This window comes from Tursiops truncatus, chromosome 1 (assembly GCF_011762595.2).
Source record: "Tursiops truncatus isolate mTurTru1 chromosome 1, mTurTru1.mat.Y, whole genome shotgun sequence".
NCBI classification, from domain to species: Eukaryota; Metazoa; Chordata; class Mammalia; order Artiodactyla; family Delphinidae; genus Tursiops; species Tursiops truncatus.
Genome location: NC_047034.1, coordinates 38,656,568 through 38,681,020, shown reverse-complemented (window position 1 = coordinate 38,681,020; position 24,453 = coordinate 38,656,568). Strand labels below are relative to the sequence as shown.

Here is a 24,453-nt window from a genome sequence, read left to right as displayed (position 1 = left end):
CCCTTTCCCTCTCTAGGCATAACTGAGGGTGGTTTTCATATGAATCCTTACGTCAAGCGTGCATGCTACATGCTACAGAGTCTGGAGCAGAGCATCGACAAGCCGGTGGATGGAGAAATCCTCAGTGAGAGACCCCCTACCTGCCCGATCCCTCGTGTCTACATTATATAATTGAGAAGAAAAAGGAAATAACCCAAACTTCCAACAGTATGGGCTTGGGGCTTGGTTAAATGCGTGAGTGCGCCTCAATCTTACGTAGCCGTGCAAACTATTTTTTGATATAAATGTGCATAAATAAAGAAAGGCTGGAGACACAGACACCAAAATGGCAGCAGTGATGGTAATCTTTGGATAGTAAGATTCTTGTTATTTTTTAACTATTATTATTTTTGTAATCAGGGCAAAAAGTAATGTAACTTTACGATATCGTGAAGACTTTGGTCCTCTCTGTTAAAGAGGCAAGCCCTCTGTTTCTGCAGCCTTCTTGTAAAAAATGCCGAGTCTCAGGACCTCCCCAGGGGAGCCCAGCATCCTCTCTATGAACAAGCAAGCCTGTCTCTCTTTTGTGCTACCCATCTTTATTTCTCCTAACCTTCCCACCTCACTCGGAGACTTTCTTAGTTACACGCTGAGTTGCCCTTTGTTCATTCTCAACCCTTTTTCAGCTCTCTAAAGCAAACTCATTTTGACCAAATGACCATCAGCAAATGAAGAAACAATTACGAATACAGTGTCCATTAGTCTGTGGAGGCTAGAACAGTTCACACCAAGGCAACTGGGAAAGCTAAGACATGAAGAGGCACCTAAAACCATTCCGGACCAACAGAAGGGGCCTTTCTTGGTGCCAGACTCTTGGAGGAAAGCAGATTCCCTGAATGAATGTGATAACGACCTCAAAAGCAGTGCTGACAAAAGACAATCTTTGCACAACTGTCTCCAGTGCTCCCAAATAAGCAACTATGCGCATGGCCTGCAGGCCCCTGAGCAGTTGCCCAACCCCAAGCTCAGGTCCCCTGAAGACCAGAACTGCACCCGAGGCCTTGGAGCGTCACTGGGCGTGCAGCCCCGTCCCAGGGAGAGGAGAAGCATCTAGACAGGAGGGAAGCCACTGTGAGATCAGAACAACAGCCATGCCAGGCCATCAGGAAAATAAGTGTCCGATCACCTCCAGCTCCAGGCGACCACATCTCAAGGTCAGTCCAGAGGCCCTCCTTTCCTTCCCCAAACAATGCACGGTCTAAAATGACACGAGTATCTGTAATTAAGAAGAAACATGAGGTACATTTTGTGACTGACTGGCCTCCCAATAATGACTTCCCTACTTTCCCCAGGGCCAAACTCGCTCTCCAGGTTTAGAAAGGCATACTTATGGGCTTCCCTGGTGGCGCAGTGGTTGGGAGTCCGCCTGCCGACGCAGGGGACATGGGTTCGTGCCCCGGTCCGGGAAGATCCCACATGCCGCGGAGCGGCTGGGCCCGTGAGCCACGGCCGCTGAGCCTGCACGTCCGGAGCCTGTGCTCCGCAACGGGAGAGGCCACAACAGTGAGAGGCCCGTGTACCAGAAAAAAAAAAAAAAGGCATACTTATGTGTCACCACTGGACCAGAAGGGCTGGACTTCTCTCTGCAATGCTCCCTTTTTGATGCTGGATGCCTTCCCATCCAGAGTAAGAGAAACATCTATTCCTTAATTGCACAAGTAAACACAGCAGAAGGAAACCAATCCAATTTTTCATTCTATTCGCTTTTACTTAAAAACATGGTTATTAGTCTTTCTTCAGAGTTGTGCTGTTATTACAGCCCATTTATATTTGTCTCTTGTCAATTCAGCAGCGGGAAAAGACACACCACACACAGCTCACCTAACGAGCAGGGTTGCTCACTATTCAACCTCTGCACGCAAAGCGTTTCACTTGAGGTATTTCAAACTGAGGGGAGTGCCAATCTTAAGACCACAGGAAACTGCCGTCAATGGGAATTTTTAGTTAAGGCTCCACTAAAAAATACACCTTAACTCATCTGCGAAGCGCATTTTAAAACACGTTGTATTTTAAAACCTCATTTCATGCAAATTGCATAAAAACGAATATCGAAGCCCTTCCAAGATATGCTAATGATTAAAGATGACAGTGCTCAAAGATGAAAGGTTCTTTTCTTTCGCATACGAATAATACCCATGTTGGAGAGCAGCAAACAGAAGCCTTCCCCAGAGGCAACTGTTCAACTGAGTTTCCTCTGCTCCAACCTCCACGCTTGGGTCAAGGGCACCGTAGCCCGCGTCTTGTTCCTTTGTAACACGGGAGCTTCTCTCCAGCCCAGGGTCATAGACCGTACCCCTACTCCCAGGAAATCATTCCCTAATCAGACCCTCACTGCCCCTCCCCAGCATCCGGACCAAGGCCAGTAGTACCGAGTGGTCTCTGGCAGAACAGCAAGTAGGGCCTGCAGTCGGTGTAGCTGTCACAGGACTGGGACCCGGTCTGGCCAGCTTGAGCCTCCAGACCCGCATGTCCACCAGGCCACACTGCTTCCTCCCTCTAACTCCTGTGCGGCTCCCCGAGCTGGCGACAAGGCTCTGTCTGGTCTTCGTCCCTCCCACCCCAACGCGCATTGCGTTAGCCTGTCCTTGCCTCCGTGTTACCGTCTGTGAAGTGGGAGTAACGACAGTGCCTCTCTCCTGGGGTTGTTGCCAGGATGAAAGGCATCAGAACATGGAAAGCCTGGTTAGGAGTAAGTGCTCGGTTAGGGTTACTTCTCACAGTTAGCACCATTCCAGATGCGCCCTAGAACCAGAGCCCACCCCATACACTGAATGGTTTGTCTGGGACGCTGACTGCCAGGCCTGGTCCTTCGGGGGCTGGGCCCGCCCCTGCACCTGCAGCCACTGCCTGCATCTGTCTTCCGCTGGCCTCCTCTGAGATCAAGGATGGTCCCTGCCCAGAATCCTGCCCAGAATGGCCCCTGCTGCTGCCCTCACCTATCAGCCTGGACACCCAGGGCCTCAGTTCTAGCATAAACTTATGTTAGTTCTCACCCTCGGGAGCTTCCCTGGGTGAAATCTGCAACTGGCCCCTTGTACACAGAGGGCGAGGAGAGACCAAAGAAAAACAGCCAGACCATTCCGGGTTGGCAGGTGGCAGGTTTAATAAGCAAGGGAGCTTACAGATGAGCCTTGTCTTGGGCGCTGAAAGGCAAGTAGATCTCTGCATCCACTGGCCAGAATTTTAAAGTTTAAATAGAGGCCTTACCTGGGTTTAGTCACATAGTCAGTTCAGATGGTCTCAACAACACCTTCCTCGTTCAAGGTCAAGGCTATGTCCCTGAAATGGCTCCTAGTGTGGGAATGGCAGGCAGAACGTATATTCCAAGGGCAGGGGAGGGGGGAAGAGCCTCCAACAGCCCAGGTCCAGACTGCAGGTCAACCAGTGGTCACATCCTTTCAATGCCCTCCTCCAACAACTTACCCTAGAAATGCCCCTGCTTTGGGATAACAATAACAACAATAATAGTAACAGTTAACACCTCATAGTGTTACATGTCAAGCCCCACTATCTATACAAAATCGTTTAATCCTTATGACAACCCTGTGAGGGAGGTATTATTACTCTTCCCATTTCATTGATAAGGAAACTGAGTCACAACTAAGGTGAGTAACTCACCAAAAGTTCTCAAGCCAAAGCAGAGCAGGGATTCAAACCCTGTAACAATAGGACTGGGCGCAAGAGTCTTTGCTCTTAACCACCAACCTAGTTCCCTATTTGAGCACTGGCTCTTCCCCTCGGGGCAGGAACACAGCCCTCAGCAAGGAAAACCCCCTGGTCCTCCCACACCCAGGCTCACCGTCCCCCCCATATCAGCTCCTCCCTCACTGCATGATTCAACCTGCTCAGAGTTAAGATGTAGTGGCCCCAGGCTCCCAGCTCAGCAAATAAACAGCATTTCCTGCCTTTCCCTAGACCTCCCCGACCCTGTTCCCCGACCTCACCCCCGGCTCCGTATCTGAGTTCCATAGAACCCTGGGAGAAAAATAAACGGGGCCCATATTCCTAAAACTCCAAATGCCATCAGAGATGGCCTTCAAGTTAAGGCACTGAGGCCTGTTGACAGGCGCATTTTCCCCTGTTCATGATTGATGTGTACACATTTCACATGCCATACATTACAGAGGCACCTCTTCTATACTTGACTCATCTTGGATATGTAAATTTACACACTAAAAAAAAAAAAAAAAAAAAAAACTGGGTGAAAGAGAACATTCTCCCAGGGTGGGCCTAGTACTGTAAATTTATGGACTGTGGTTTGCCCAGCTGGGTTCGTCTCCACGGTGAGGCTCTGCTGCCCCCTGGTGGCAAGTCTCTCCCTGCTCTTTAGAGTTTGTGAGTGTTGACCTGAGAAGCTAAGAGCCAAAATTTCAATACTACCATTTCCTATTAACGTTCATTCATTCACACAAGCACTCGTTCAGAGCAAACCTTACTTACAAGCTCTTCCAGTTGGCTTTCTTCTGCCCCCTCCCGGCTTCTCTGAAGGAGCCCTTTCACTACTAGATTAGCTCCCTAGTTTAACTGCTCTCCTTTTAGACCCATTTTTCTCACACGAGGTCACCCCCAGCAACTGCAGAAACCACCTGGCTTGTTTTTATTGCCCTGTAGCTTATTAAACACTTTGCCTTTTCTAGACTGACTTTTCTATGAATCTTCTCAGACCACAGAGAAAGGTTCCAACTTGCCTTTTTGAGTTCCCTGCTTTCGGCAATTGCTACCACTTTGAAAGGGGTAAAAAAAACAGAGAGAGGGGACATAGATGGTACCTGGAGTCTCCAGACCTGACTTAGGTACAGGGAGAAACCCCTTCATTTCCCCAGGCTGAAACTCAAAAACAAGAGCCTTTGGCTAAGGATGTAGGTGAGCGATAATCTCAAAGCTCGCCTCTGTGTAACATATTCAGGACCCTGAGACCCGCCTCTCATATTCCCTCAAGACCCTACAGGGTACAATCAGAAAGGAGGAGACAGACGAGAACTAAGAAGAATGATGATTTGCCTAACAACAAAGTACAGATCCCATAGGGCTAAGCTCCTTAATGGATAAGAGGCAGTTAGGAAAATAATTTGTTTCCTCTTTTTTTATATATATAAATTTATTTATTTTATTTTTGGCTGCATTGGGTCTTGGTTGCTGTGCACGGGCTTCCTCTAGTTGCGGCGAGTGGGGGCTACTCTTCATTGCAGTGTGCGGGCTTCTCATTGCGGAGCACAGGCGCTAGGCGCACGGGCTTCAGTAGTTGTGGCTCACGGGCTCAGTAGTTGCAGCATGCGGGCTCTAGAGCGCAGGCTCAGTAGTCATGGCGCACGGGCTTAGTTGCTCCACGGCATGTGGGATCTTCCTGGATCAGGGGTCGAACCCGTGTCCCCTGCACTGGCAGGCGGATTCTTAACCACTGCACCACCAGGGAAGTCCCAATTTGTTTCCTCTTAATGGGTTTAGTCTATGTTTCTCTGAGAATTATCTGTCTTCAAGGGAGGGATGGGGGGTGTGCTTGTGGATATTTAGTCCAAAAGTTATTGACTGCAACGTTAGAATTAAAAACTTACAGTGGCAAGGAGGTTGTAAAGGAGACAAAATTCGGAGAACCTGAACCCACCCTCCCCCGGGTCTACCCCACCCTCACCCAACCCCCTGCTCTTCTAAGAACTTCGGATAGTGGTTCTCTATCTCTAACAGCATCGGGACCACGCTGCTGGGCCCCGCCCCCGGGTTCCTGATTCATTAGGTCTGGGGAGGGGCCTGAGAATGTGCATTTCTGACAACTTCCCAGGTGATACTGTAGCTGCTGGTCCAGGGACCACACTTGGAGAATCACTGAGTTAGGAGATCAGCTGCCATCACTAAACCACCTCTTTCTTTTACACAATTTTAACCATGATTTTCAAACACAGATTTCAAATTCCTTCACGGCAAAAGAACGATCCTAGACAACCCAAACTGAGGTATGAGAAACCATGTACTAAACATACATCTGCCCAGAATATCAACTTCACTTAAAGATCTGCAGAGAGGAAAACATTCAATGATTTAACTGGTAATTTTTAAACATTAAGTTATTGTTATAATGCAGAAATATACTTCTGACTACAATGTGCAACTCAGTGAAATTTTTAAGATGAAATAAGGGATTTCTAAGAACCCCCCTATTTGTGCAGGGGGCACCTTTCGGGTTGCCCTCCGAAAATGTCAAACACTGCTGCTGGCCCTGCTCTTTGAACTACGTGTCCAGGCCCCAGTGTGTGCGCACTACGTGTACATATGTGTGCTTGCACATGTGTGCACTGTGTGTGCGTACGTATTATTGTTCTCACCTCCATGGGGATTGTTTTGTTGGGGGGAGGGAGACAGGAATGTCCTTTGAGAAACACTGTTTTTCGGGAACATCAATTGATTACTCACACTTCAGGTGAATTAACGTAGTACACGTGTTCCACGAGGCTAGCTGTGGAATGAGAAAAAAAATCCGAACTAGGAGGAAAAGTGAGGTGGCAATGACGAAGGTGGCTTCCCATGAGCTTCAGACAAGGCTGCTGTCCAGAAGTAGGGAGGCGAGATCCTGGGCAGAAACAGGCACCCAGACCTGAAAGCACACCATTTCTCTCAAACCCTCTTCAACTCCACTCTGTTATCCCATCCAGATCGCCCTGAACAATTCCCAGGCCACAGTAGAGCTATTTCATAAGCAGTTTGTGAAAATAAAAGGGCACCTATTATTTGCCAAACAAGAGCTTAGCCAGTTCCTCCTTCCACTTTCCAAGTAATACCACGAGAAGCCAGTTTTCTTTCTCTGGGACGGCCCTGCAGGGGATGCCTACCCCCCAAGTTCCTGGCTGTGCCCAGTTATTATTTCTGGCTGCCACAGTCCACAGAGAATCCGGGTGGGAGCTCCTACCACCAACAGGCCCAAGAGATATGCTGACCTTTATTTTGAAGGCTTATTTCCCAGAAGTATTTCATTTATTATCAGAAATCATGACAATAACGTGTGTTCTTAAACTTGTGGGCACCCCTGTATGAAGACTCACGGATGACCACAGCAACAGAGACAGAAGCATCATCTGCAGAAACACCCATCCAATCCCCAAAAGGCTCTCACCTGTGCGATGAACTCCGGGAAGCTGAGGATGGGCCCGTTGTGGAAGACTGGGTAGTAGAAGACATAGGCCACCATCCAGGGAAAGGAGCAGAAGGTGCGCTCAGCCGGCGGCTGCTGCCAGCAGAACTCCAGGCTGAAGCTGGTGTAGTACAGGCAGCGAACGGTCAGTGTGAACTGCAGCAAGTAGTACTCATTTTCCGTCTGGTACCACCCTCTCTGCAAAGTCACAAGGAGACAACAACCTTGAGTGGCAAGGAGGGACGTCATCCAGTCTCCCAGGAAGGAGATCTCTTCCACGGGCAGAGCAGCTGTCCCATCCAGGGAGTCGAGAACCACTGAACAGCAGGTAAACATCATCGATCATCAAAACAAGCAATTAATGAGGAACGGGCAGGAGAGTGTCCCTAACATCAGCCATAAGCTTCGCGTTAAGCCTGATGCAACACAGAGTGAAGGTTTTCCCAGATATGCATCTGTCAGATACACCAGCGGACAGCATGGAGATCAGCTACATCCAGTGGGTACTCTAACAGCTCCTTCAACAACTCTGAAGACAATGACAGACTTATACAGGCAGACCTCAGGGTACTGCAGGTTCGGTTCCAGACCACCGCATTAAAGCGAACACTGCAATAAAATGAGTCACACAATTTTTTGCTTTCCCAGTGCACATAAAAGTTATGTTTACGCTATACTGTAGTCTAGTAAACTGTGCAACAGCATTATGTCTAAAAAGACAAAGAACATACCTTAATTTAAAAATACTGTATCACTGAAAAACAGAAAAAATGCTGTTGATCATCTGACAACGCAGGGTTGCCACAAACCTTCAGTTTGTTAAAAAAAAAAAAATGCAATATCTGCAAAGTGCAATAAAATGGGGTGTGTCTGTAAATGTCACGTGGGATTTATGTGTTCAGTGTATCTTTCCTTTTGTTCTTCTATCATTAATTTGGCTCCACATGTAGTGGAAGACTATTTTCCAAATAAGCTTTAGAGAAACATCATCAAAAGAAATAGTCCCGGGGCTTCCCTGGTGGCACAGTGGTTGAGAGTCCGCCTGGCGATGCAGGGGACACGGGTTTGTGCCCCGGTCCGGGAAGGTCCCACATGCCGCGGAGCGGCTGGGCCCGTGAGCCATGGCCGCTGGGCCTGCGCGTCCGGAGTCTGTGCTCCGCAACGGGAGAGACCATAGCAGTGAGAGGCCCACGTACCGCAAAAAAAAAAAAAAAAAAAAAAAAAAAAGCACGTACAAAATTAGGTACGGAACAAAAGACTAAAAGCAAATGTGGTAAAATCTTAATAGTGAGGGCATAAAATTATGGATCATTTTATAATCTTTATATTTTTCTATATTTTCCATATTTTCTATAATACGTATGTATTGCTTTTTTAATGAGAAAATAGGTTATGGAAATAGATACAAGAAATAAAATTGGGACAAAGGAAAGAGTTGTTCACTTGATCCACGAGGGTCTTTTAAGGCTTTACACTGAAAAACTAAGTACCGAACAGAGTTTCTATTCCACGTCCAGGACTTCGGCAGCCACCAAGGAAAACCAAGAAAACCGCATGTGTGAAAGTATGGAAACCCAGGGCAACTAGTTTCTGGTCATTTGCTCGCTCCCCTTCAGCAATATTTTTCACACCACCAGCTTACATAACAAATGGAATACTTATTCACCACCAACACCCATAACTGATGCTAAGAGTCCCCAAATAAAGGATAATTACAACTGGAGACCGTCTTTGAACGTTTGCCAGGTCCCCCAAAAGTTAGGTGTGAATTTGTTTTTATTTTTATCACAAATCTATTTTTTTTTTTTTTTCGTTACGCGGGCCTCTCACTGTCATGGCCTCTCCCGTTGCGGAGCACAGGCTCTGGACCTGCAGGCTCAGCGGCCATGGCTCACGGGCCCAGCCACTCCGTGACATGTGGGATCTTCCCGGACCGGGGCACGAACCCGTGTCCCCTGCATTGGCAGGCGGACTCTCAACCACTGCGCCACCAGGGAAGCCCCCACAAATCTATTTTTAAGCACACTTATTTAAGTGATCGCCTAGTTTAATCATTCTGGGAAGTTACGTATCTTTGTTAGGAGAGAGACGCTACCCTGCTTATTCTCTTAAGTCCAGGTTTTGAGACATGTGCTTGAAGTATTCGCCCCAGTCCATTGGTAAGAGTGAAGAAAAATTAAGGCAGCCTAACAACAGCAAGAATTCTTGAATTTTCAAAATGCTACCATTTTTACAAAATTGCTTAACACGTATTATCTTGTTGGATCCTTAGAACAACTCCATGAGGAAGACAGAGCAGCTATTACCTCCATTTTCCAAATGACGAAATTAAGACTCAGAGGTTAAACACCGCCTCCAGTTTCAAGAGGAGAAGAGACAGTGAATAGAAGAGACTAGAAAACCACCGGCTCATCCTTCCCGTCGCATTCTTTCCCATGACTGTGCAGATCCAGGGCTCACCAATTCTAAGTGCTATCACTTAAATCAATGAAAAGGTGAACGAATGAGTGAACAAATGAACAAAAATAAAGACACCATGGGAAGCCCAGTTCCACATGACTAAAGAAAGAATATCAAAAGCTTCCCAAGATGTTCTGTGCAAGGAAAATACCTCCCTTATCTGTTCAGGGACTATCCTGGGCTTCTGATGAGATAAGGAATGTGAGAGTTCCCTATAAACCCTGCAGCATTCTACAGATGATTGTTTTATTAAATGCATAGGGGATTTTTTTTTTGGCTTTTTTGCATATTGCTTTTTTTTCCCCTTTGTTCCTGTGACATCTGGCACCATCCATGCCTGCCCAAACTGGGAGAAAAGGTACAAGGTCAGCGCTGGGCAACCTCCAAGGACTAAGGCATAGTCAGATACAAAAGACTGCAGAACGCAACACCAGGGTTCACATGCATCAACCCCCTGTGGCCACTAGAGGGAGCGCCACCACAGTTCTTCAATTGACTCTTGTCTGAAAACAAAGGCATCTACCTGGATAAAGGCACTGCCAAAGGTGCCTTCTCCTTCCCAATGGTAAAACGGAGACTCTTACCATAACTTCCTCCACATCTTGAAGCCTCAGTGTAGAGAGCAGGAAGAGAGAACAGAGCCATGACAGGAACAGCGACCGGAACTGGGCAACACAGAAGGAGATGGTGGTGTGAATAAGAACCATGGTTGTGCCTTGGGTCTCCAGCACACACCAGCAGGCCCACATCCCATAGGCTGTGAGGATCCAGGGTTTGTGCTGCAGACAGGGAGGGACCCAGTGAGAAAGACATGGGGGGGGGGGGGAGGAAGAAAAAAGAGAAGGGTAAGTTAACAGGCATTGCTATTGAAGGTTCTACATAAAAGAGGGTAATGTCTTGTGACCCATTAACCAAACTGTTCTCACTGGCCTGGAGATTTAGTGTAACACAGACAAAGAGGATTCAGAGGGACTTTCCACATTAACCCCAGAGCGATGGCTGCCTAGCCCCAGGTCCCCAGAACTCCACCAGATCCGCCCAGAGAAAGGAGCCACTTTCCTGCCTTCAGCCAAAACCACCCAGACCACTGGATCCCACAACAATGAGATTTATGGCTGACTTTCAACAGACATTATGGGAGCCTGAAGACAGTTAGAAAAGCTGCCAACCTGGCACACTAGCCCCTGCGTACACTATTCTGCAAAACGAAGGTAAGATAAAATACTGGTGCAAACTTCTCAGGAGTCTTACTGAGAAAACTGGACCCTCTAAACCACAAAAGGCTTTCTAAAGTTTAAACCAGAGACTTACAAGGAAATCTCTAATTACATTTTTATTTCATTAGCATATTATTTACAGTCAAGTTTGTGTCACAGAAAAAGTATAGCTTACCCGTTTTCAGTGATAGTGAGGCCTTTGCATAATCAATCCAATTAATACATTTATTCCCATTTTAGGAGAGGATTTTTCTATTTCATTATCAAGTTTTATAGTTATTGACACTGAATAACTAAACAGACAAATTAACATGTCTTTGCTTTTACAATATAGTCTTGGTCCTATCTGGCTGGTAAATCCTTACTTAAAAAACCACAATAATGTTTTAACATTGTTTGAGAGGCAACATATCATAGTGGTGTAATTACTCAAGCTTTGAAGTCCAATTACCTAAAATAAATCCTGGTATCCCCATTAACTAGCTGTGTGACCCTCGGCAACTTACTTAATCTCTCTGTGCCTCGGTTTTCTCAGGTATAAAATTAGGATAGTAACAGTATCTACTTCATGAGGTTGTCGTGAGGATTAACTAAGTTAATGCACGTAAAATGCTTACAATGGTGTCTGCATACACAGGAAGGACAAGGCAAATACTAGTTATTATACCTATAGGAAAATATGATGTGGCTTTTTGGTGAGCATTCAAAAATAGGATTTCCAGGAATACACTAAGTTGAAAAGTAGGGGCTGCTTGAAATTAGGTCTTCCTGTGAAAACAAAAAGACTTCCTTAAGGGAAAGACAGATGTGGACCGCACACTGTAAATGCCGTCCTTCAGTGCTAACTCTCCCAAAATATTGCCTTAGTACAATTCCTTACCAAACTTCTACTCCAGCCTCAGAGAGAACATTTTAAATGAGGGACTAGGTCAGCCACTTTGAAGTTCCAAGAAAATCAGAGAAATCTGCAGTTCATTTTTACTATTTTTCCATCCTACTACCCTCATTAAACAGCCACATAAATTTGCTTCAAACTTTCCCCCAAGCACTCACCTCTGGACAGAGTTCAATTATAAGGAACAAGGTCACCAGAGACTATTTTAAGAAGTAGTTCTAATGAGCGAAAAAAAGGGAAGGGGTGTCTTTTTCAACTTGATCTATAGCATTTACCACTTGGAGTCTTTTTCCATGTGTGCATGGCTACATACATATACACATAACACAGCTACGTTTTTATTGAATGCTATTTGATCCATTTGGAAGAAGCCTGTTGGGATTCATTTGGGAACTTAACCACAGACTTAAGCTGCTTCAGCTTGAAAAAACTGGAGGAACCTTCAGGAACTACTTAATAGTGCTGTGCAAACCCCATCTGCTCCAGAGATTCTCTGATGAATTTACCTGTGCTCACAAATGATACCATGGGGGCACACAAGGTTGTCCTATACTCTCATCCCTCACCATCTTCCTCCTGCCGAAGAGTAGAGGCAGACAACGTCTAATTTTCTCTAAGACATCACAGAAAATGCATGCACGTGAACCTCATATTCTCTTCTATCCCTCCTATTACACACTCATCCTCCCCAACGGGCAAAGACAACTCCACTATACACATTCACGGTGGGCAGGTGATAAAAAGGGAAAGATGTGAACAATGCAAAAAAGAAATCACCTGTTTTAAAACATAAATTAGAACCCAACTAACATATTGATTTTTTTCATTCTATAAAGTGAATGCAATTGGAATCCCATCCTTGAAAACACCACTAAGATGCTGATACAGCATGATTAGTCTTCCATGCCTTGTTCTCTGACTGGCATCAGAGGAACAGTCCCCCACCATCAATCCAGCCCTTAGGGCACACCTCCTCCGACCGCTATCCCCCCCTACCACCCCCCCCACACACACACACGCCTAGACCAGCAAGAAGCAGGGCAGAGAGGGCGAGAAGTAGAAATGTGACACTGCCTAGCCGCGCAGGCAGCAGCATAGAAGGTCTGCTGCTCTGAGGAGGAGGGGGGCTTTGCCCAAGTGTTTCAAAGACCGTTTTCATATGCAAAGCCCTAAAGACAGCCCGGTCCCACCTATTTCTACTCCAAAAGTGCTTATGTATTTAGTTTATCAAACCTGTGTCCTCTTTAGCAAAAATGCTTAAATATCAGACATTGAGCCTCTGACATCAAATATGCCAGGAATCTTTTAACTTTCCAAAACTAAAAAAGAAAGTGTGTTATGTTTTATTCCAAAACAATACTTCTGATTCATCACTAGAAAGGCTTTAAAAACGTTTTCTCCAAGTTCTCAGGGCGATCTGGGCAGATACGCACAGTTTTGGTCACAGACATAATCTATGTCAAGTTCAAGATTTAAAAACCTGCCTAGGGAATTCCCTGGCGGTCCAGTGGTTAGAACTCCGTGCTTTCACTGCTGAGAGCCTGGGTTCAATCCCTGGTCGGGAACTAAGATCCCGCAAGCCGGGCAGCGCAGCCAATGTAATTAATTAATTAAAACCAATTAGTTAATTTTAATTAATTAATTTTAATTAATTGATAAAAGATCTGCCTAAAAGTCAGAATAGCCCAATTCATTTAAGTTAAGAGGTTCAAATGACGATTATGATTGGAAACTGCTGTTCACTTGAAATGAGGCACAAAGAATCATGTTGATCAAATAATGTGTACAAATAAAACAATCTTAATTTAATGTTGGGTTGTGATGTTTCTAATTTAGAGATTTAAATTCGAATCAAGTGTTATTTTATATGATGCTTTTTTTTTAACTGAGATTTTTATTGAGACAGTTGTAGACTCTCCTGCAGTTATAAGAAATAACACAGAGAGATCCTCTGGACACTTTACCCAATTTCCCCCTATGGTAACATTTTGCAAAACCAGAATATATCACAACCAGGATGGTGACATTGCAACAATCCACAGACATTCAGGTTTCCCCAGTTTTACCTGCACTCGTGTATGTGTGTGTGTGTGTGTGTGTGTGTGTGTGTGTGTGTGTGTGTGTGTGTTTAGTTCTTACGGTTTTATCACATAAAAGGTTTTATCACATATAGGTTCAGTGTCCACCACAGTAAAGATACTGAACAGCTCCATCACCACAAGCATCTCTTGCATTGCCCTTTTATAACCACACCCACCTTTTTCCTGCTTCCTTTACCCTACATCCTTAATCTCTGGAAACCACTAATAATCTCTCCGTTTCTAAAATTTTGCTATTCCAAAAGTCATACAGTATGCAACCTTTAGGATTGGCTTTTTTTTTTTTTTTTAATTTTCTTGCTTTTTATTTTTTGGCTGTGTTGGGTTTTCGCTGCTGGGTGCAGGCTTTCTCTAGTTGTGGTGAGCGGGGGCTACTCTTCGTCGCAGTGCTCGAGCTTCTCATTGCGGTGGCTTCTTTTGTTGCGGAGCATGGGCTCTAGGCACACGGGCTCAGTAGTTGTGGCTCGCGGGCTCTAGAGCGCAGGCTCTGTAGTTGTGGCGCACGGGCTTAGTTGCTCCGCGGCATGTGGGATCTTCTGGGACCAGGGCTCGAACCCGTGTCCCATGCACTGGCAGGCGGATTCTTAACCGCTGCACCACCAGGGAAGTCCCAGGACTGGCTTTTTTTCATTCAGCATAATTCCCTGAAATCCACCCAAGTTGTGACAGGTATCAAAGGACTGCCCCCTTTATATTGCTGCGTAGTTTCCACGGTGTGGATGGACCACAGTTTCTTTAACCCTTCACCTGCTGAAGGACATCTGGGCTGTTTTCCAGCTTGGGGCTATTATGAATAAAAACTGAAATGAATATACATGTACAGGTTTTTATGTAAATATGTTTTCATTTCTCTAGGATAAATGCCCAAGGGTGAGCTTGCTGGGCTGCATGGTAGTTGCATGTTTAGAGCTCTGTAAAAACTGCCCAACAGTTTCCCAGAGTGGCCATTTCACATTTCCACCAGCAACATACAAGGGATCCAATGCTGCCTCCTCACCAGCATTTGGTGTTGTTACTATTTTTTACCTGATCAACTCTGGTAGTTGGACAGGGGAATCCCACTGTGGCTTTAACTTGCATTTACCATTATGTTCTTTTAAAGGGTATCAAAGTGTGAGCAACCTGAACCCTGCATCAATAAGATGGACTGAGTGAACTTCGCTGGGGCACAAGAAGCCAGCCCATCAGAACTCTCCTGACCCCCTTAACTCTCTTTATTCCAGGTTCTTCAGTTCCTGATTAGGAGACCAAAAGGAAGGCAGGGGAAGAGAAGAAACTTTTAAAAGTTTAACAAACAGTAAGAAAGAAACTGTACTCTGTTTTCGTGGCAGTTGAGATAAAGCGAGACTAAATACTATGGCCTTTCTGATGGAATTAGGCCAGACTGAACTGGGTAGGCGAACTTGCCCTCGGTTCCCATTGCCCCCTGTGTTTATACTGAACCAATTCTCAAAACAGGGCATAACCGTCTCTCTTTTTGATAGGCTCCCTTAACAAATTAATATCCTGTCTTGTTCATAATACAATAACGTAAGAATTTTACATGGTACCTAGCACATAGCAAGTGTTTCATAAACACTGGATAAATGAATGGTTAGAATAGTTGGATGGATAGATGGGTGGACGGATGGGTGGATATGCTTCCCCAGATATTGGGGTTTAACCTGGCAGTTATGACTAAGAACAAGAAATTAGCACCAAAATTTGGGGCTTTTTAGTCACTAATATGAAAACCTGCTGATTTCCAAAGTCTCTGCTTGTACACCTAACCCCTTATGAACAGACTGCTTTGCCAATGCAGATAGGATAAAAAGGTGTTATTTCACATCTCACTGCCTACTGCCTGTTTTCACTCACAGGGATCTCTTACAATCTTGTGCTGGGGGAAGCCTCAAATAGTGCACAACTGATAGGGTACAGGCACCAACCTTTGAAAGCAGACTCTCTGATAGAACCTGATTCCTGTCACCCCAGGGAAGACTTCCGAGAGATCAACAATTTCAGCTGGCGTGTTTCAAAGGCTGAAATCAGCACCCCTGAGAAAAGACCATGGACTTGCGGCCTTTTCTTTTGCAAATCTATATTCTTCAACTCTTCCTCATAGGGAGCCAGGACCCAGCCACAGGAGGAGCTGGCTGGCCATGCCCCCCTCACACCATCTCTTCTTCCCTTCTGCGTTAGCTTGTTCTGTGCTGTGGACACTGAGTGATAACAGGATGTGCCTGAGTGGTTCCCCTCATTAGCTCACCTCTGTAGGGAGGAACAAAAGTGCAAAGGCTTGGTGAAGACTCCTGCTGGCAACTGGACCAGACTTTGCTGTATATTAATTCTTTTTGTACATCTGCCCAGAAACCACTCAGTGGGGGGCACTGTTTGAGAAATAAATAAAAGGAGTCAATCAATAACCCTTATGCACGGCATAATTTATTGCATACTACATAATCAACTGCAGCTGCTACTGAAAAAAAAATATATATATATGTGTGTGTGTGTGTGTGTGTGTGTGTGGTGTGTGTGGTGTGTGTGTGGGATGTGTGTGGGGTGTGGTGTGTGTGGTGTGTGTGTGGTGTGTGGTGTGTGTATGTGTGTGGTGTGTGTGTGTGGCATGTGTGTGTATGGTGTGTGTATGTGTGTGGTGTGTGGTGTGTGGTGTGTGTGGTGTGTGTGGTGTGTGTATGTGTGTGGTGTGTGTGGTGTGTGTGTGGTGTGTGTGTGGTGTGTGGTGTGTGTATGTGTGTGGTGTGTGTATGTGTGTGGTGTGTGTGTGTGGCATGTGTGTGTATGGTGTGTGTATGTGTGTGGTGTGTGGTGTGTGGTGTGTGTGTGGTGTGTGTGTGGTGTGTGTGTGTGTGTGGTGTGTGTGTGGTGTGTGTGGTGTGTGTGTGGTGTGTGTGGGGGGGGGTGTGCGTGTGGTGTGTGTGGTGTGTGTGTGGTGTGTGTGTGGTGTGTGTGTGGTGTGTGTGTGTGTGTGGTGTGTGTGGTGTGTGTGTGGTGTGTGTGGGGGGGGTGTGTGTGTGGTGTGTGTGGTGTGTGGTGTGTGTGTGGTGTGTGTGTGTGTGGTGTGTGTGGTGTGTGTGTGGGATGTGTGTGGGGTGTGGTGTGTGTGGTGTGTGTGTGGTGTGTGGTGTGTGTATGTGTGTGGTGTGTGTGTGTGGCATGTGTGTGTATGGTGTGTGTATGTGTGTGGTGTGTGGTGTGTGGTGTGTGTGGTGTGTGTGTGGTGTGTGTGTGTGTGTGTGGTGTGTGTGGTGTGTGTGTGGTGTGTGTGTGTGGTGTGTGTGTGGTGTGTGTGGTGTGTGTGTGGTGTGTGTGTGGGGGGGGTGTGTGTGGTGTGTGTGGTGTGTGGTGTGTGTGTGGTGTGTGTGTGTGTGGTGTGTGTGGTGTGTGTATGTGTGTGGTGTGTGTGGTGTGTGGTGTGTGTATGTGTGTGGTGTGTGTGGTGTGTGTGTGTGGTGTGTGTGGTGTGTGGTGTGTGTGGTGTGTGTGTGTGGTGTGTGTGGTGTGTGGTGTGTGTGGTGTGTGTGGTGTGTGTGTGTGGTGTGTGTGGTGTGTGGTGTGTGTGTGGTGTGTGTGTGTGGTGTGTGTGTGGTGTGTGTGGTGTGTGGTGTGTGTGTGGTGTGTGTGTGTGTGGTGTGTGTGGTGTGTGCTGTGTGTGTGGTGTGTGTGTGTGTGGTGTGTGTGGTGTGTGGTGTGTGTGTGTGTGTGTGTGTATCCCCACACAAACAAAAAGGGAAAATAACCAAAACCATCGCAGAGTCCACACAACGGCCTTCTAGCCTCCTTTTCCTGGGAGCAAAGCCCCGTGGGCCCAAACAAAGCCAATTTCATCCCTCCTTAGAGATGCAGTGATGGAGGTGGAAGAGTCTGATTCCAGGAAAACCATTAATGCATGAGATTCCTATTAGGTGTGTGGTTTCGATAATAGGCTGGAAGGGAGCGCCTGTTCACCACGGCCTTCCAGAGGTTAGTTTACTTGTCTCAGCCAGCGCCATGGGACCACGCTTTTCAGCCTGCATCCAATGAGCTCAGCCAGCCGGGGCCCAGTGCTAATAATGCAGGTGCTGCCAGTCAGCGGTCAGGTGAGAACGCACCCTGTGGTCAGCAACAGCACCCAGCCTCGGCCCCCCACGCAGCTAGCCTTCTCAAAAAGTTTGCACGGGGGTATTTTTGGTTCTGAGGGCAGGGAACGCAATGTCTCAGGTGGTGAGGGTGTTCAAGAAAGGAGGCCACTGTCTGACCACCCCACATACGTTCCAATCATAACAACCCCCTAGCCAAAGCTCAGAGCCGTTACTCAGCCTCCCCTCCCTCCCAGGGCACTGCCCGCAATGTAGTCTTGCCAAATCCCAGAGAGAGCCCTACCCAGAGAAAAGGCGTTTAACCTTGGCCGAGGAGCTCAGTGGAAAGTTTTATTACTTGTCATGGCAAAAAAAAAAGAAAAAGAAAATCCCACTTTTGAAAATAAACCCTTCTTTGCCTCTCTGGGAGGAGGTAGGGCCACAAAGGCAGAGACGGTATTATAGTAGATGAAGGCGGGAAGCATCCTTCAGGGTTCAAGGGTTGTAACCGCAAGAAGTGATAATGCCTAATCCTCTGCACAGCATCGTCCACAGTTCATGATGCCCCCCAGAATGGGGAAACAAAAGACGACTGCAACCCAAATCTTCCACCCTGAATAAGTACCAAAAGCATCCACCCAAATGAAGGCCATCTGGAACACTCAGTCCAGGTGGTGAAAGCATGGAGCTAATGGGGCCAAAGTTGTGGTTCATACTTACATAAGGACCAAGCGGATTCAGACAAAGAGCACACTGTGCCCCAATCCGACCAGAACCCTGCCCACCAGCTGTTGCACAAATCAAACCTGTGGTCACAAAGAGATGGGAGACACCCCACCACCACACACACACACACACACACACACACACACACACACACACACACACACACACACGGCTCAGCGCAAACTCTGCCACATTCCAAGAAAAATGCAAACAAAACCTCCTACTGAGTTTGGATAAGATGTGCTCTGCAGATAAAAAGACAAGTCCACCTATCCACTCATGCCTGGTAATGAGATGCAGGAAGCTGAAATAAGCAGATGCTTCCACTCCCTTCAAGGCACAGCTCACAAGCTACTTCCTCGGGGGCCTTCCCTGACACCCCCAGGCAGATGTGGCCCGCTCCTCCCAGCATCCTGATCAGGATCTGGTTTCCTCTGTCACTTCTCACTCAGCTCCTGGGGGCGGGACTGTGTCTCCCCATCCTTTCTCCCACAGCCCAGCTCAAGCTTGAAACAGGGTCAGAGAAAGACATGCAGGAGAGGAAGGTAGGTATGGCTGGACAGACAGCCTCTGCCCTCTGGGGTTTCAGAAGTTCTGACAGTCGCCTCCTTTTTGAGCACCACAGAGGGAACGGCTCCCAGGAGCACACACAGACCGCAGTCGCGGCACACAGCAAAGGCCAGCGGACCCCAGCAGCAGTCACCTCTTACTTGGCTGTCATCGTATGTATGCCAGCACAACCTTGAAAACCATCGGACTCTCACCACTACCCCAGGAAGCAAGCGGTACCGTCCCTGTTGTACAAATGAGGAGAAAGCCTTCAAGATATTAACTGGCTTAAGACTGCATCACTAAAAAGCAACAAAGCCGGGTTTCAGCCAGGAGCCCTTAGCCACCCTGAATGTGGACTCCTAACAGGAAGAGACTTAACTCAAAGTTACAAGCAAATTAACCACAGGAACATCTATATCCTAACCTAGGTAGGTTTCTGATGGTGGTAGGTACAAAACAGGAGCTGAAAACAGAGGAAATTTGGAAAGAGGGAGGAATATCCGTCCACGAGCAGAGGGTTAATCTACATCTTGCACTGTCTACTGGGGCTATATCTGCTCCAAGGGAAGGGGGGAATTGGTTCTTGCAGACAAGAAAACCTTCCTCTATGCATAAAGCACAGGCAGGTACACAGTACATAAACAGACAGTACATCTGTGGTATTAAAATGTCATAAAGAGGAAGTGACAATTGGGGGAAAATAGCTAAAAATGCTCCTGGGGGAGAAATAATGAAAAAAAAAAAAAAGCTAGAGAAACACTGATCTACAGGAAGCAAACAAGAGGTAGCAAGACAAAGAGTGGGAAGCAAAGGAGACCAGTCAGATGCGGCCATGTTGGGCCTGATGCACATGGCAGAAGGGTGAGGAAGGTAGGGGATGAAAACTCAGTGTGCCCAGGGCAGCCTCATCTTTCCTTCTCCCTGCCACACCATCCTTCCACATGTTCAGTGAAAAATATATCACATATCAAACACAGGGAAAGGAATATTTATAAAGTTTATAAGGTATAAAGAATGATGAAATAACACCTGCATACCTAGCACCAGCTTAAGAAAGATAAAGCTATCAGTGCTTTAAAGGGCCCCTGAGCATATGTCAAATACATCTCAATTTAAAAAATGTCAATTATACCTCAATAAAAATAAATAAACAAATAATCAAAGCAAAACCAAACAAACCAAAAAAGGGCCCTGGTTATCTCTCCTCTGATTCTTTTTTCAGCTTTTTTTTTTTGGCTGCGTTGGGTCTTCATTGCTGTGTGCGGGCTTTCTCTAGTTGCGGTGAGCGGGGGCTACTCTTCGTTGCAGTGCGCGGGCTTCTCATTGTGGTGGCTTCTCTTACTGCGAAGCACGGGCTCTAGGTACACGGGCTTCAGTAGCTGCAGCACGTGGGCTCAGTAGTTGCCGCACACAGGCCCTAGAGCGTGCGGGCTTCAGTAGTTGTGGTGCACAGGCTTAGTTGCCCCATGGCATGTGGGATCTTCCTGGACCAGGGATTGAACCCATGTCCACTGCATTGGCAGGCGGATTCTTAATCTCTGTGCCACCAGGGGAATCCCTCTCCCCTCTGATTCTATCTCCCCAACGAGATGTGACCACTATCCTGAACTTATTTTCATGGCTATCTCATCTTTGTGATCATACACATGAATGTATATCAATGTAGTCTGTACAGCTCTATGTGCATAGGAGCATATCTGATAGATTCCTCTGCAACTTGCCTTATTAGCTCAATGTCGTGATCCAGAAATTCAGCCACGTTGACAATTACAATTATAATTCATTCCTTTCCATGGAATAAATTCACTACAATTCACCCATTTCCCCATAAAGAATATTTGGATTGCTTCTGCCTCTTTGTTACTACAATCCCATTGCTGCAATGAACGTCCTGGCTCATGTCCCCTGATTGGCAGAGAAGAGCTTCTGCAGGGAACATGTCCAAGTTAGCACTGGTAGCTGTGGACTTTGCACCTCTTTGACTTCACTAGGTAATGTAATACAAAGAAGCCATACCAACACATACTCACAACCTCTCTGTATGAGTTCAGGTGGCCAGTACTTGATATCATCAGGGGATTTTTGTTTTATCTCTGCCAAACTGAAAGTATGAAATGGTATCTTGTAGATTTAAGGTATATTTGCTTGACTACTAATGAAGTTGAACACATTTTCATAAGTTTATTGGTCATTTGTGTTTCCTCTTCTGCAAATTCCTTTTCCCATATTGAGCCCTTTTTCTATTGGGTGACTTGCTTTTTCCTTTTGAAATTTCTTTATATATTCCAATACCAAACCTCTGTCAGGTTGCAAATAACTTCTCAATTAGTGACTTGCCTTTTCACTTTCTTCACTGTGTTTCTGGATACATACAAAGATGTACATTGATTATTATACATTGATAAGTTCTTGGTTTTAATATGGTTAAACTTATCAAATTTTTCCTCTACAGGTTATACTTTTTGTGTCTTAATTAAGAAATCTTTCTCTACCCTACCATCAAGAAATATTCTCCTCCTACATCATGCTTGCTAAAAGTTTCATACTCTTTTTTTTTTTTTAAGTCCTTTTTTTTTTCTGGCTGCATTGGGTCTTCGTTGCTGCGCGCGGGCTTTCTCTAGTCGTGGCGAGTGGGGGCTACTCTTCGCTGTGGTGCGTGGGCTTCTCTTGTTACGAAGCATGGGCTCTAGGCGTGCAGGTTTCAGTAGTTGTGGCACAAAAGCTCAGTAGTTGTGGCTCTCGGGCTTCGCTGCTCTGCGGCATGTGGGATCTTCTTGGACCAGGGATCGAACCTGTGTCCCCTGCACTGGCAGGTGGATTCTTAACTGCTGTGCCACCACGGAAGTCCTATTTTAAGGACTTAATTCACCTTGAAAATGATTATGAATGGTATGAGGTAAGTATTCATTTCTTTTTAATATGACTCAACAATTGTGTCAGCACTGTTTATTGACGTTTATCTTTTCCACGCAGATCTGAAATGCCACATCTGTCAAAATCAAGTTTCCATCTATGTACAAGTATTTTCTAAACTCTATTCTGTTACATTGGTCTATTTACCTATCCTGGTGCCAATACAACAATGTCCTAATTATTATATCTTCATTAAGTCATAGTATCCGGTAGGGCGCATACTCTGATTTTGGTATCAATTTTATGCCCTCTTCTTCATAAAATGAATGTTCCCTCTTTTTCTATTTTCTGAAAAAGCCTGGAAAAGATTTAAATAATTTGTGCCTTGAATGTTTGGAAGAAGTGCTGTGTTAGACTATTGTTTTCTTTACAAATAGATTTTTAACTACTTACTCAACTTCTTTTCATGGTTATAGTACTATTCAGTCTTTCTATTTCTTCATGAGTCAGTTTTGGTAAGACACGTTTTCTAGAAATGTGTCTGCTTTGCCAAAGTTTTCAAAATTATTGTCATAAAGTTGTGCAAAATATCCTTACTATATTTTTTTATCCTCTTTTCCACACCTAATATTGGTTATTTGTGCATTTTTTTTGACCAATCATGCCACTGATTGTTTCATTAATGTCTACTCTTATTTTTGTTCCTTCCTTCTTCGTTTCTTTTTTCTGTTCTTTCCTAATTTCTTAAGTTGTATGCTTAGCTCATTAATTTTCAGCTTTTCTTTTGTTTTAATAGGAGCATGTAAAGTTATGCACTTACATAAACTTAAAATTATCCAAGTAGCACCCTACAAGTATTGATATGTAATATATTTTTTATTCATTTCTAGCTATTTTCTAATTTCCAGTATGATCTCTTTTTTTACCTATTGTTATTTTAAAGTTTGCTTTCTCTTTTAATTTCTAAATGAATTACAGTTTTCAGGTCATTGTGTTACTGGTTTCTAACTTAATTACACTGGGATTAGAGAAGGTAACCTATTTAAAACACAGTCTTTGAAATTCATTGAAAATTACTTTATGGTTAAGATGTGGTCAGTTTTTATAAATATTCTATGTGTTCTTTAAGAGGATGTGAATTCTCCAGTTGTTAGATGTAATCATTACGTTTATTTTTTTTTTTTTAAACCTTCAGTGGATTCCTGCTTCCCAAACTATAGTATTTAAGATCCTTCATAGCCCGCTTATAAACTACCTTTTTATTTATTTATTTATTTGGCTGTGCCAGGTCTTAGTTGTGGCATGTAGGATCTAGTTCCCCGACCAGGGATCGAACACAGGCCCCCTGCATTGGGAGCATGGAGTCCCAGCCACTGGACCGCCAGGGAAGTCCCCATTTACATTTCTTATATCAAGCTTATTAATTGTATTATTTGTTTTCTTCTATCTGATATATCAATTAGTGATAAAATTATGTTAAAATCTCTCCCTAAAATCACAGATATATCTATTTATCTTTATGGTATTGATCAACTTTTGCTTTCTATATTTGGAAGGAAAATAAACAAACTTAGAATTATAATATCTTCCTAATGAAATGAACATTTTATCATTAAACAAGAACCCTCTTTGTCACAAATAATGTTCTTTGCCAGCTATTAATGAAACTGCACTAGTATCTAGGTGGACGGGACAAAGATGAGTCTTATATTTGCTGGAACACCTTTCGCCATCCTTTCACTTTCAAACACTCTGTGTCCTTGTGTCCTTCCATTTTAAGTATATCTTGCTAGGAAGCACCCCTGTGGATGCTGTTTTATTTCTTTGTTTATTTTCCTTTTTTTCTGTTTTACTTTTATCCAGTCTGACAATCCTTTTCTAGGGTTGGGGGGTGGATTGGGTCCATTCACACTGATTGTGACTACTGATATATTTGCATTTATTTCTGCCATTTCTTTGGTGCTTCCTCTTTGTCCTACCTTTTCCATGTTTCATCCTTACTTTTTAATGAAAGTTCTAACAAATGAAGCCCACCTTTTTTTTTAAATGTATTTTATTGAAGTACAGTTGATTTATAATGTTGTGTTAATTCCTGCTGTACAGCAAATTGATTCAGTTATACATATATATACATTCTTTTTCATACTCTTTTCCATTATGATTTATCACAGGATACTGAATATAGTTAGGACTTTGTTGTTTATCCATTCTATATATAATAGTTTGCATCTGCTAATCCCAAACTCCCAATCCATCCCTCCCCCACCTCTCTCCCCCTTGGCAACCACAAGTCTGTTCTCTATGTCTGTGAGTCTGTTTCTGTTTCATAGATAAGTTCATTCGTGTCATATTTTAGATTCCACATATAAGTGACAGCATATGGTATTTGTCTTTCTGACCTACTTCACTTAGTATGATAATCTCTAGGTCCATC

The 24,453-nt window shown here is 44.9% G+C and overlaps 1 protein-coding gene across 17 annotated transcripts in view; it reads right to left on the bottom strand.

Annotated features, from left to right (window-relative positions):
- HHAT (hedgehog acyltransferase) overlaps positions 1-24,453 on the bottom strand; it is a 368,333-nt gene that overhangs the window by 278,018 nt on the left and 65,862 nt on the right. For 15 of the 17 annotated variants that reach the window (XR_012331015.1, XR_012331016.1, XR_012331010.1 and 12 more), the window contains 2 exons: positions 10,204-10,398; positions 7,142-7,357 (listed from right to left, as the gene is read on the bottom strand). Coding sequence is in view for 12 of the 17 variants with exons in the window: in XM_073802932.1 (XP_073659033.1) it covers positions 7,142-7,357; positions 10,204-10,398 (411 nt within the window). In the remaining 5 variants the exon portion in view is untranslated. The remainder of the gene's footprint in view (positions 1-7,141; positions 7,358-10,203; positions 10,399-24,453) is intronic. The other 2 variants (XM_073802968.1, XM_073802970.1) reach the window with 1 other exon arrangement.